The following is a 13142-nucleotide window of genomic DNA, read 5'->3' as shown; positions in this document are numbered from 1 at the left end:
TTCTAAAGCCGCAGTTCTAAAGCAATTACCAGCTGCAGCAGAATCAATTTCTCCAGCTGCACCACAGTACTATTTAATCACCACGACTGGGGATAGAATTCAGTAATCTGCTCTAAGGAGTCCTCCAGGTTATTCTCATGCACTCTAAAGTTTGAGGATCGCTGATCTCATATATACCTTCATTTTCATCGGTTTATTGCCTTGGCAGAGAAAAAGTCAAAAGACAAATGAAACATAGTGACAACTGCAATTTACAGTGGATTATTCCCCACTTCACCCCTGACGATCAAACAAGTTTTATTATGGAAAAATTCAGAGTAATTCAGTACAAAAGCTGTACTGTCACATACATACATACATTCATACATACGTAGGGGATGTATCCTGATTTTTATAAAAATCTACAAGACATTACTTTTATTTCCATTTTTAAAAAGAGGAAAACACCTTTAAATTGAATTAAGTTGCCCAATGTCATTTAGTCTGTATTCCAATTTAGGCTGTGGATTTACCCACCAGATTATATAATACACCACTACTCCAAAGCAAAGACCTGGAAGTCCATTAAAGAGTAATTATCCTATCCCACTGTTCCCAGGTCAAGAAGTATGTGCATGTCTACTTATGAGTGTGCATAATCTGTATATTTGTGATTGTATAAGTGTAACTATGGTTCATTTTGAATATCAAGTCACATAAAACCATTAAAAAGTTACAATAGTCTTAAAGTGAAACCCGAGTGTTTAGCTTGGGTCTATTGGTTTCTAAGAGCTTGGCACAAAGAGTTATTACTCTAATTGTTAATTCATTTTCTTTTAATCTGGTTGGTGCTGAGTGCGCTCACTTGGACAAATGGTTTACTTATCAAGACCTATGCAGAGGAAAGAAAAACATTTCTCACCAAAGTTACCTACTTTTGCCTGTCATTTAAAAATGTTATTTGTTTAATTCAAACTTTAAAACAACATATAGAAGCTAGGTATGCAGTGCATGCCTGTAACCCCAGCTACTCAGGAGGCTAAGGCAGGAGAACAAGTTTGAGGCCAGTCTGGCAACTTAGAGAGACCATGTCTCAAGATTTTTTTAAAAAAATAATTTTAAGATGTGGTGTAGTTGTTGAGAATGTAGCTCTATAGTAGACTGCCCCTGGATGCAAAATCAATGGATCACAGAAAGTGTACAAATGACACATTAAACACAAAATGTCACATGAGCTGCAAGAAAATGTTACGGTGAACATGACTATCTAAGAACCCCAACTGATGTTTGTTAAAGTATGGGAGCATAAAGAAATAAATAAATATAGGTGAGTGATTCAGAGTTTTCATTACCATTTACTAGACATGGGAACAAGTCAAATTGCTATTTACCCACTGAGTTAGCATTCTCCTTTATAATATGAAAATAATACCCCAAAACATATTATGAAGATTAACTGAGAGGACATAAGTAAATTATTTGGCATGTGAAGAAATGCAATGTTCAGTATCATCATTAAATCAGACAGATCATAATTAGATATTATGTTAATTCAAACCCTGTAGATACAGATTGTGAGATGAGATCTGTTAGGAAAATACCTGTGTGGGAAAATGGGGAGGGAGCCAAAGGCTATATACAGTAGGAAGGAAGACTGGGTAGGTAATATCTAATGGTAATGCAGTGCTAAAAAATTTCAGCAAAGCTGAAGGACAGTCTCCAAGTCAGTAGTTCATCAGAAGAATCTTCTATCCCCAGAAACTGGCCTTAGTTTGCCACACTCACTCATCATTGGCTGGGGCATCTGATAGGAAAGCATGACCTCACAAAAACAGTGAGGGATGTTAAAACCATAGGTCAATTATGCTCCTTAAAGGAACAAATAAGTTCCTTTCATGACTGACGCATTAATTGCCTAGTGAACCCCTGCTGAATGTTCTACTAAAACAAGCAAACATGAAGGAAGCTAACAGGAAGGCTTTACTCTTTCATCATTAACCCTCATTTAGGAGTCATCAGCTACTCTGAATTTTTATTGAATGAGTAAATATTTATAAAGCACTGAGATTGACACTTAGTGCTAAATTGTTATTAACTTGGTGATCTTAGAATTTAACTGAACTTCTGAAAGAAAGAAGACTTGCAAGATTATAAATTTGCCATCCATTTCCAGCTAGTATTTAATGAGGTATAATGCTGGAATAAGGATCTTTCATACAAGAATTGAAAATGTAATAGCAAAATTATTTCCTGTTGGGTACACAGAGAAACTAAGGCAAAGATAAAAAGAGAGTAGAAGAAATTCTTTAAAAGTAGTCCCCCATAAATTCTCATAACATTTTTTAAAAAATATTTTTAGTTGTAGATGGACACAATACCTTTATTGTATTTATTTATTTTTTATGTGGTGCTGAGAATCGAACCCAGTGACTCACTCATGGTAAGCAAGTGCTCTACCACTAAGCTACAACCCTGGCCCCCTCAACATTTTAGAGCCTATTTCTTTGTCTTTATCACCTTCTGCCAAATAATTATAATTCTTTATGTACATATATTGTCTCAACTCATGTTTATTCATTCAATTAATACATATTGAGAGCCTCTATGTGCCAGATAAAGTTCCAGATGCTAGGGACATAAAAAAATGGGCAAAATAAAACTGCCTGTCCTTGTGGAGATTATACTCTAAAAAGGGGAAACAGACCAGAAACATGATAAATAGGTAAACTATATAAGTCTCCTTAAAGGTGATAAATACATGGGAAAAATAAATCAAAAGAAAGGAATAAGAGGTTTTTTTCTAATTAAAATTTTAATTTTTTAAGAAATAGAGTGGCTCTAACAGAGAACTTAGAGAAATCTAGGGAATGAGCAATAATGGTGATTTTCTTAAGCTTAATCACCATAGAACAGTTTTATGCAATAGATTAATAGTTAAAAACATTTACTAATTAAATGAAATTCAGTTAAAACCACATTCTAAATCACAGATGAATAAATAATGTATATGAAAACTATTATTCCTACTGACACACAAGAGAGTCCCATCCTCATCCTTAAAGAAAAGCTGAATATCAATATAATCACAATGGAAGTTACTAAAACAACTATCATTATTTTAAAAAGGAAACAGAAGAATGCCTCTTAGAGAAATTGACTTTTGCTAATCATTCACTCACTATTTTAAATAGAGAGTCAGTATGTACCTTCCATAATACCCTTAGATATATGTCATTTGGCCCTAACTTTCTGCCATAAAGTTTTATGTGCCATGAAGTTCTTGCCTTTTTATTAATTTTAGGTGTAAAATCACAAGGCCACCTTGAATATGTACAAATATGAATTCAATGATTAATACATCATTACACTATACTTACAAACTATTCATCAAACAAATTATACTTAATACACACATGAGAAAGTTAACACAAATGAATTTTCCCCAATAAATTATTTCACACAGGTACATGCTGATGAATCTATTTAATTGTTCAAACTGTGCTGGAGAATACATATTTTAGAATACATATTTCATTATTTAGTTGCAATATAGATGATTTATAATGGAAATTTCTTACATTAGCCTGATTGTCAAAAAATTTTCTTATTGGGGGCTGGAGAGATAGCTCAGTTAGTAGAGTGCTTGCCTTGTAAGCACAAGGCCCTGGGTTCAATCCCCAGCACCCAAAAAAAAAAAAAAAAAATTTCTTATCAAAAAAAGAAAAATTATATTACCTCTTGCAAAGTCTATGTGTCATATTAGAACATATTTTTATTTTCTTTTCTTTTTTGATGGTACTAAGGATTAAACCCAGGGCCTCTTGAATGCCTGGCAAGCAGTCTGCCACTGAGTCTCATCCCTAGCCCTCAAAATATATTTTTAAATGATGCATTTAATTATATCACTTTTAGCAGACTGGTTTCATAAATATTAGCGATACCACTTTAAATTATTTTTATAATTGGTTCCAAATAATTAGCTCTCCAATTATTTTTCCAATGAAGGCATATAAATGGCCTCTGTTTACACATGTATTTTCTCTACACAGCAAAACATTTTAAAAAGAGAACAGGATGTGCAAAAGCTCTGACTCTCCAAGGCAAAGCAAACAAACAAAAACAACAAAAGGCATTTAATTTATGTCTCTTGATTTTTGATTTTTAGTCTTCAAGTTTTAGTTTGTCCCTTTGTCTATTTTTTTAACCCCTTCAGAAAATCATAATTGACTGATTTTAATACCTAGAGTTGAGAAGTAATTACCTAATAAAATAACAATGTTATTATTTCAGTTATTTTGAGGGAAAGTTGATGTTACATCACCTAAAAACAATCTTGGTTTCAAATTTATTGCCAGTAAATATACTAACTTTCTGGATCAAAACGGAGAGCCTTTCAAGAAGAGTTGTGCAGCCAACAACTTTAATTAGTCTGGATAGCAGGAATCTGGAGTCAAAGCTGTTTGTACCATTTTGGTCTCACCACCATATGTAAGTGGGACCATAGCTGTGTAGCACTTGTTTCTATCATAGGTGTAGCAGGTCTCTGTAGCACTATCTTCATCACAGATATTGCTCTGGGTGGCAGTAACCACCTGATTATCCAGCTCCACTTCTATAGGATCACATTTTTTACAGCTGAAAAACAAACACATTAGAAGTCCCCATTAAATGCTATCTCAAAATATGAATGACTATGCATTTCTATCTCAATCAATTAGTTGTTGCAGCTCTAACCTATAATAAAGGATGAGTCCTTTCAGACCCAACCAGCTCTTCAATACAGAATAGTTTGAGATTTTTCAACCTTTAACATACAAAAATTAGTTGAAAATAAATAACAATTAGCCATATCTATACCATACAGCAACTTCTACTATGTTTATTCCCAACTTTATACTTATTTAAGTGAATTATTAATAGTCACAAGAATACTTTTTAAAAACTGTTTAATATTGGATTCTATCATTTCCAAAGAAACATCTGCATGTTTATAAGCTAAAATTCACTTACTGAACTATTTAGATAAACTGGAAATTCCTATACAAATGATAATAATTTCTTCTTTAGAATAAATTTATAGGTACTTTTTATATGTGTCAAAATTTTAGGAAGTTATAATACCTAGTAATTGACACAGTTATTAATGTATTCAAAAGTTCAGATTTTCAGAAACACAAGGTAAATTAAAAATTATTAACTTATTATGAAGGAAAATCTCTTACAGATCAGACAAATGGTACACGAATTTGGTTCTCAACGGTGAGGTAGGGTCAGAGATATTCTCCCTGCTGTTGAGAGGAACACTAAAAAAAGGAAAGAAAACAAAGAAAAATAATGGAATGCAAATATTATATTTCTGGTAATAGGTATAATGCTAGAACAGTATTTTTCATGACTTTAAGCACTCTATAGTAGTACTATCACTCAAGTTTTTACACGAATTTGCTGTATTTTAAGTATTTCCCACTTAAAACTCAAAGCAATCCTTTTGTCAACTCTCTTTGATTACTTGGCAAAACCCTGATTTTCCTTTAAAAATCAGTTCAAGTTTTATTTTGATCTATACACCCTCAATAAATGTCCTTCCCTGTAGTCTCATTAAAGCTCATATACATTTATTATAATAAATGCTATATAGTCACTTGTCTACAGAGTGGTTGTTTTTGTAAGCTATTTAAGTTCCTTAAGGCAAAAACACTTTTGTATTCCCAGTGCCTAACTTGATGTGTGATGTGGAATATGTTCAATACTTGTTAAATGAATAGGCAGATATTATTATCCACATTTTAAAGATGTGAAAATTGTAAATGAGAGGGGTTAGTGACCTAATCAAATAAGTAGTAATATTGAAACTTCTTCATGGTGCTGTCCCACAAAAAAATTAAAGATTATTGACTGTTCATATTATTTCATTAGCTTTAAACTATTTCACCTACATCATTTCTCCTCATATGTACCCCATATGAGGAGTACCAAAAGAAAGAAAGAAAAACGTGTGTCTCCTAACTCAAAATTTAGCAATAACATCCACATAAATATCCAAGCCAAAAACCTGAACATTGTCCCTGAATCCTCCTCCCTGTCACAGACCATATATCTAACCATCTCAGAGTCCAACTGACTCTAATTTTTTTTTTTTTTTTTTGCATATGTGAAATCCATCCACTTATCTCTTCTCATTATTACTGCCTTTGTTCAGGACACCACCATTCTCCTAGCTAGTAGTGACACCCTTTTGTCTTGACCCTTCCAATGCATTAGTCACATTATTACCCAAATGATCTTTCTAAAATACAAGCCCAATTTCCTTCTTCACCTAACCAACAATGTCACTTCCACAGATAACAGGGTATCATTAACATAGCATAGAAGGCAATCCAAAATATGCCCCTAACTCTCCAGCCTCATCTCTCACAATGCCATCATGTCCCTCTACATGCCATCTATAAACAACAGCTTGCATTTCCACAAACTTAAGATGGTTTTCTCAACAGTTAAAAAAGAAACAAACAGTAAGTACTCACAGTGTACCTGATACTATACTAAACATATTACATGATAATCTCATATAATTCTGCTTCCTTTTCCTGGAATGTTTTGTCACAACTATCAACCCTCTCACTCCCCATATGTATTTACCTAACCGACTCCCATTCAGTTAATAACCATCAACCATCCCACCACTTGCTACAAACACCCTTTCCTGCCTCCCACTGCAGCCCTCCTCCTGCTGCATTGGACTGAATGCCTTTTCACAGCATTCCTATAACATCATATGCCTTTCATAGCATTTACAATAGTATTGTAATTGCCTTTTTAAGTAATTAATTTAAGGTTTCCCATTAGACTGCAAATTATTTAATGGAATGGGCTAGTTTTATATAGATTGTTGTAACCCCAGCACCAACCCACAATATTTGGCACTCATTAAATAAATATTTGCTGAATGAATGAATGTATCTGTTCTTTATTATAGAGGCTCTTATCAAAAAAGATTTTAATAATGAGAAAAACATAGAATAAACATTATGAGGTCTACTATGAGTCAAACACTGTCCTTTTACAAATTATTATATTTAATCCTCAAAATTCTATATGTGTATGTGGATAACTAATTTGAGCCTGTTCCTAAACTGCAAAAAAGGATAAATGTCTGCATAAATATATATACATATATGTGTATATTATATATGCACATACAAATATACATACATAATTATTCCATTTTTACAGTTTAGGAAATAGGCTCAAATTAGTTAAGTAACGTCCCCCAAAGTCACATTATTGTACTAAGTGATGGAGCTGGGAATAATGCCATAATTACACAGTTAATTATGTGATTTATCTGAAAGTAATATGCTTTCAGTAATTTATCTGAAAGTAATATATTTTCAGAAACAAGATTAGGAAAAATCAATATACCTCAGGCAAAGATATATGAAGTAACTAAATTAGCTGATTTCAGTAAACAATATGATAAAAAGAATAATGTTATAAAAATGATGAATTAGAGAATCATGAGAGTTATTTGAAAAATGTCTCTTCTGGGTGTGGTGGCACTCAACAATTCCAGCTACTTGGAAGGCTAAGGAAGCAGGATCACAAGTTTGAGGCCAGCCTTGGCAACTTAGACAGACCGTCTCAAAATGAAAAATAAAAAGGGCTGGCAATGTAAGTCAGTGACAGAGCATCCCTGGGCTCAATCCCTAATATAACAACAACAAAAAAATGTAAATCTCCTTTTCCTTAAACATAAGATAAACACTCATCTTCAACATGGTTTAAATGTCAATGTCATGGATGCCATTCCTTTCAGTTACAGCCTCTGCAACTGTTCCATCCCTAACAGAGTAGTGCTAAGGATCTAAGTGATCAAAGAAAACCTGGTATAAGTGAAGGCTAGGCTAGATACTGTGGTACACGTCTGTAATCCCAGCAACTCTGGAAGCTAAGGCAGAAGGATCTCGAGTTCAAAGCCAGCCTCAGCAATTTAGTGAGGCCCTAAACAATTCAGCAAGACCCTGTCTCTAAATAAAATACAAAAAAGGGCTGGGAATGTGGCTCAGTGGTAAGCATCCCTGGGTGAACCAAAAAAGAAGTGATAGCTAAACTAAAACATGCAGTGTGAAGAAAAGTTAATCAGACTGAAAGGGAGGGGAGAAAGTTTTTCAAACAGAGGAACCAGTAAGGGATAAAGACAAGAGAAAGGAAACACTGAGAATGTGAAGAAATAAAGACACCGCAGAACTGCTATATTTTTTAACATGAAGGAAAAGTGGAAATGGACGAGCTTGAGAGTTATGCTAAGCTTCATAGATTAAGCATAGAAATTTGAAATATATCCTAATAATAATAATGGAGAAACCACCAAAAGGGTTTTGAGCAGCATAGTGATAATGATAACTGACACACAGGTTAGATGAATAAATAATAGCAAATATTTTTTAATGTATGACTAAACTAAACAAACTCTAAAAGGAAAAGACTTCTCGATTTATTTTACACTAACACTATGAAGTAAGCACTATTTCACCCCTATTTAAAAATGAGAACACTGAAGTTTAGAATGGATAAGCAACTTGTTTATAAATGCATGCAGTTATTACATGTCCCAGCCAGCACTTAAAACAAATTTTTTTAACACAGTATACTTTTCCCATGGATTAAATGGGATTGAACACTATATTTTCTTTCTATAATAGGTATTTGATTGGGGGAAAACTATTAAGGTAGGAGTATTTAATAAGGAAAACTTATTACTGATTGGAATCTCATTTTACAAACATTTTTAGCATTCTTGCTACTGAATACAAGCTATATAGCATATAACTCTGGAGTATGTGGAAGGTGAAACGAATACCTAAAACCCAATCTACAACTGAAAACTGAATCAAATTAGACAATTTGATCAGTCTGTTAATCTTAGTGCAGACATCTGAATATAGTGTAAAATACTCAGTTGTCCATATATGGTATAAAATAGGACTTTTAGTATTATCTAAAGTTTCAGTTTGAACTGATCAAAGATAACTCAGTTCTGATTCAAACTGAAATTACTCCATCTAAACAGGATACGTTAATGACTAGATCAGAACCTTTGGCTAGAATCTGATCTAACTGATTTTTTGTCTGGAACACTTTGTTCCTGTCCTCAGCTTCTACAAAATTGCCTCAAGCTCACTAACATGATTTGACATCATGTCAAGTACTACATGTCAAAAAGGAAGTAAAGATGTAGGTATTACATCTAAATAATGCTTAATAACATAAAGTATCTGTGCTAACAACAGGAACAAAACAAATATAGAATGTCACATACATAATTCGGATATTTCTCTCCACAATGTCCTCATTAGGATCTTCAGTAGAACGGATGATCCTGGTAGTAACACGGGCACACTTGCATTTGTTGTCAGCAAGAACAGTCCTCTCATCTTCATCTTGGGCTTGAAAGGTAAAATAAATTGTCAAAAAAATGGAAAACAAAAGTCTGTATATATATATACATATATATATATATCTTCTATTGAGTTCATTTATATTTCTTGCCTGCAGAAAAATTAACTTCAATCATTAATCAATTCCAGCATTTTCTATTTGTTTTTTTTCCTAATCTAAAACAGCTAAGTGGAAGCCAGATGTGGTGGTACACACCTGTAATCCCAGTGACTCAATGGATCCCAGTGAGGCAGGAGGATTGTATGTTCAAGGCCAGTCTCAGCAACTTAGTGAGACCATAATAAGCAACTTATAAAGACCCTGTCTCAAAATAAGAAATAAAAAGGGCTGGGGATGTGGAATGGTGGTTAAGCACCCCTGGGATCAATCCTCAGTACCAAAAGAAAAAAAAAGTTAAGTGGAATCTCACATCACAGTGAAAGAAATCCAAATGACTCTAGAAGTAATTTTCTCTTTGAACCTTGGGTCAGTCTATGAGAACCTGAACTGAAAGAATTCCAATTTTTATGTAATGCTTCTTTAGAGGCACAGCTCTTTGAATGACATAGCCTTATAAAAACCAGTGCTAAATACCATAGTGACGAAGAAAACAAAAATCTAGATTTTTCCCCAAAGTAACCCATTCAAAATAAACAAAAAATAGCATTAGCCTTTATGAATCCAATTTAAAATATCACATCCTAAAAAAAAAATCCTTATCCTTCCTCAAATCAAAAAAAAGTTCTTTTTTTGTTTGTTCATTTGCTTAAATTGCATTATAGGTAAGAACAGGCATGTTTTTCTCCAAGATACCTTATTTCCTAAGACTTTTAAATTATCTCCACCATAATTTCCTAAACTAATTATATTTTTAATGATAATAATCACATTATTGTGGTACAATGATTAAGTCAAATCAAATAAAGGCTATATTAATATTTCTTATAAAAGTATATATCTACATTCTATATATTTGAAAAAATAATTTAGAAAATATTATAAGGTACTAGCCATACTGTAATATGGCAATATTCAGAAAAAAATGAATAAATGAATTAATACACAGGTGACCAAAAGAGTTAAAGCCTTAACTCTTGAGTGTCAACATATATTGTCTAATCTAAATATAAGATAAAGAAGTCACGTTACAAAGATAAAAACAATTTCTTTCTGGACTTAGCTCATTTAACAGATATTTGAAGAGTTAAAAATATCAATATTTAATAGTGCAAATTTTAAAAATGATGTTAAATATCCTTACATTCTTATCATTTTAGCTAAGTGACCTTTAAAAATTTCTCCCATTATGCCTCAACCAAAAATTTGCAAAGATTTAGCATATGAATTTAGATTATAAGGGCTATATAATCAGGATAGAATTATAACTGGAAGTCTAATTATTCCTGAGATGATTCCCAGAGCAAAGACCTAATTGCAATATTTCAATCTTAATGATAACAGCTATTACAAAAACATTTAAAGATCATTGTTATTTTCCTTATAATTGCTTGAAGTACTTTATAATGCATTATTATCCCACTATTCATAAGATTTTAATAAATCTGACTGAAGTCTGTATGGATTGAAGAAGCATTGTGAAATCAATCCAAGATGGTAATATAAATTGTATTAATGTTCTGAAAAGAGTAAAATGATTCAAATGGTATCCTCTTCCCTACTTCTGTACCTATAACTCTCAAATGTTTTTCTCAATGAAATATAAAAAAGCATATAATGCATAACTAAAAACATACATTGAGTCAAGTAAAAGACTTGACTATTAAATATTAAATTTAAAATGTCCATATTGTATATGGCATGTAATTTATTTCCTTACTAGATACCTAAGAAGAGACTGTCATTACTGTTAATATGCAAAAATATTAGGCAGTCTAATCGACCTATCAGAAAAAAGTATAGATACTTTCAATTCATTAACCTCTAGATTTTAACATTCTCTCATAGAAATACAATATTTTTCCTAATAAACCTGTTATTAGGGATTTGCCTTACTTAATTCTAAGAGGGCTTGATAGACACAGTAGGTACTTAATAAATATTTAAGCTTAATTTAATTCTACTCAAACAAATAAGAAAATAATTACATAATGATGCATGGTAGATAAGACCACATGAGTTTACTAAAAGGTGGTTCCCTTATGCAGGCAGAACAGGATAGCAGTTAGGAGCATGAACTACAGGGTCAAACTCTACCTATCACTTGCTGCTGTGTGACTCTGGGTTTAAGTTATTTCACCCAAGTTTCAAATGCTTCAGCTATATGTTAGAAATAATAATGGAACCTAGCCTAATATAGGTATTATGAAAATCAAATGGAATGTGTAAAGCTGTTAGCATAATATAAAAACAGTACTCAATAAGTGATACCCATTTATATATAGCTACATATAATTTCATATATGTGCTTATAAGTATATTAACATGTTTATAAACATACTTTACATGTTTATGTATATTATATATGCTTTATTACTAATATTTTTATATTTTAAATATTATTTATTCTTAATGCCATTATTACATATGTTTGTAAAATAGCTATTCTTAATTACAGTTTGATTATGCTCTGTCTAGAAATAAAAACAGGTGCAGTGTTAGAATTAAACCAAATCATATCACTTCTAATTCATGTGCCCTTCTAGATGAAAACTATTTAACATAGCACTTCCATATCCCGAATGTGTTCCAATTTCTAAGTTTCCTGAAAAGTTAATAAGCAAAATACCAGAAGTTCAGCTATCAAGACACCAATGTGTTTAATGTTAAACATTGTTAAAGGTACAAACAGAGAAACAACATGTATCCCATTTGTTTACAATAAAAAAAAAAAAAAAAAAAAAACATTGTTAAAGGCTCATAATACATGTATGGTCCAGATCTAGGAAAGCTGTTATAATTAATACCAATCCCTCTGACTAAATAAAATCACAATGTATTCTATGTTGTACTTATGGTAATTATTACTTCATTTCTCTAGAATATTATGAGATAAGAGAATGAATAATTTTTAAGAATCAGTGTGGACATTCATATAAGTATGGTATCTACAGTTATCCAAAACAAAAAAAAAATCTACATTCTTGTTCTAAAGATTATAGTAGGTAAATAAGAGGAAAAAAAAGAATAAGAAGAATCACACTGAGTCTCATCTATATAAATATCACTACCCATATAAAGATTAAAGCATGTTAGAAGAAAGTGACTGGTTATCTGGCCAACCAAAGCATGAACATAAGTCTTCAAATCTGAAAAACAGATCTACAGTATATTTTTCCTTTTAGCTGAGTTTATTTTATAAATACCACATACCTGTCACAAGAACAGCCTTAATAAAAATGGCAAGAACTCCCCAGAAAAGCAAATGGTTCTTCATCTTGACTCCGCTTCTTTTGAAAAAGTTGAGCTAAAAAGTCAGGGTTAAGGTGTGTGTTCGCTAAGGAGTGTGCAAATGATGCTGCTTCTGCTTTCTTAAAATAACACTCCCTGTAGCTACCAAACTAAAAACAATAACCACTGCGGTCGAAGTCTGAACTTTAAATGCTGCAGTGGAAAGAAATGTATGATTCATATTAAAGCATTTTCCTCTAGGGTATCCCCCCAAAACCATGATTTGACACAATCACTTTTATACTGCATTAATGCTATATAAATGTGTAAATCAGAAAACAAATAATACTTTCAAGTTAGAAGTCTATTAAGAATGT

General features: G+C 32.2%; 1 protein-coding gene across 1 annotated transcript; it reads right to left on the bottom strand.

The window, feature by feature from the left end:
* Window positions 1–3447: 3447 nt before the first annotated feature.
* On the bottom strand, window positions 3448–12941 carry JCHAIN (joining chain of multimeric IgA and IgM). The gene is made up of 4 exons (XM_079153043.1): window positions 12748–12941; window positions 9299–9425; window positions 5202–5282; window positions 3448–4614 (listed from the first exon to the last, which is right to left on the bottom strand). Exons 1-4 carry the CDS (start codon window positions 12809–12811, stop codon window positions 4404–4406), a joined length of 483 nt encoding a protein of 160 aa, XP_079009169.1. The 5' UTR covers window positions 12812–12941; the 3' UTR covers window positions 3448–4403.
* Window positions 12942–13142: the final 201 nt, after the last annotated feature.

The sequence above is a fragment of the Sciurus vulgaris genome (assembly GCF_902686455.1).
Source record: "Sciurus vulgaris genome assembly, chromosome: 9".
Lineage (NCBI taxonomy): Eukaryota > Metazoa > Chordata > Mammalia > Rodentia > Sciuridae > Sciurus > Sciurus vulgaris.
This window is presented reverse-complemented; position numbering and strand designations above follow the sequence as displayed.

What these genes read in the sequence shown, in the direction of transcription:
- JCHAIN (XM_079153043.1), bottom strand. Translation starts at nt 12,811, where the DNA reads ATGAAGAACCATTTGCTTTTCTGGGGAGTTCTTGCCATTTTTATTAAG. An exon ending in GAGAGAAATATCCGAATTAT is followed by an intron (nt 5,283 to 9,298) that starts GTATGTGACATT and finishes TCCTTTTTTTAG; the next exon opens with TGTTCCTCTCAACAGCAGGG. An exon ending in GTGTACCATTTGTCTGATCT is followed by an intron (nt 4,615 to 5,201) that starts GTAAGAGATTTT and finishes TTTGTTTTTCAG; the next exon opens with CTGTAAAAAATGTGATCCTA.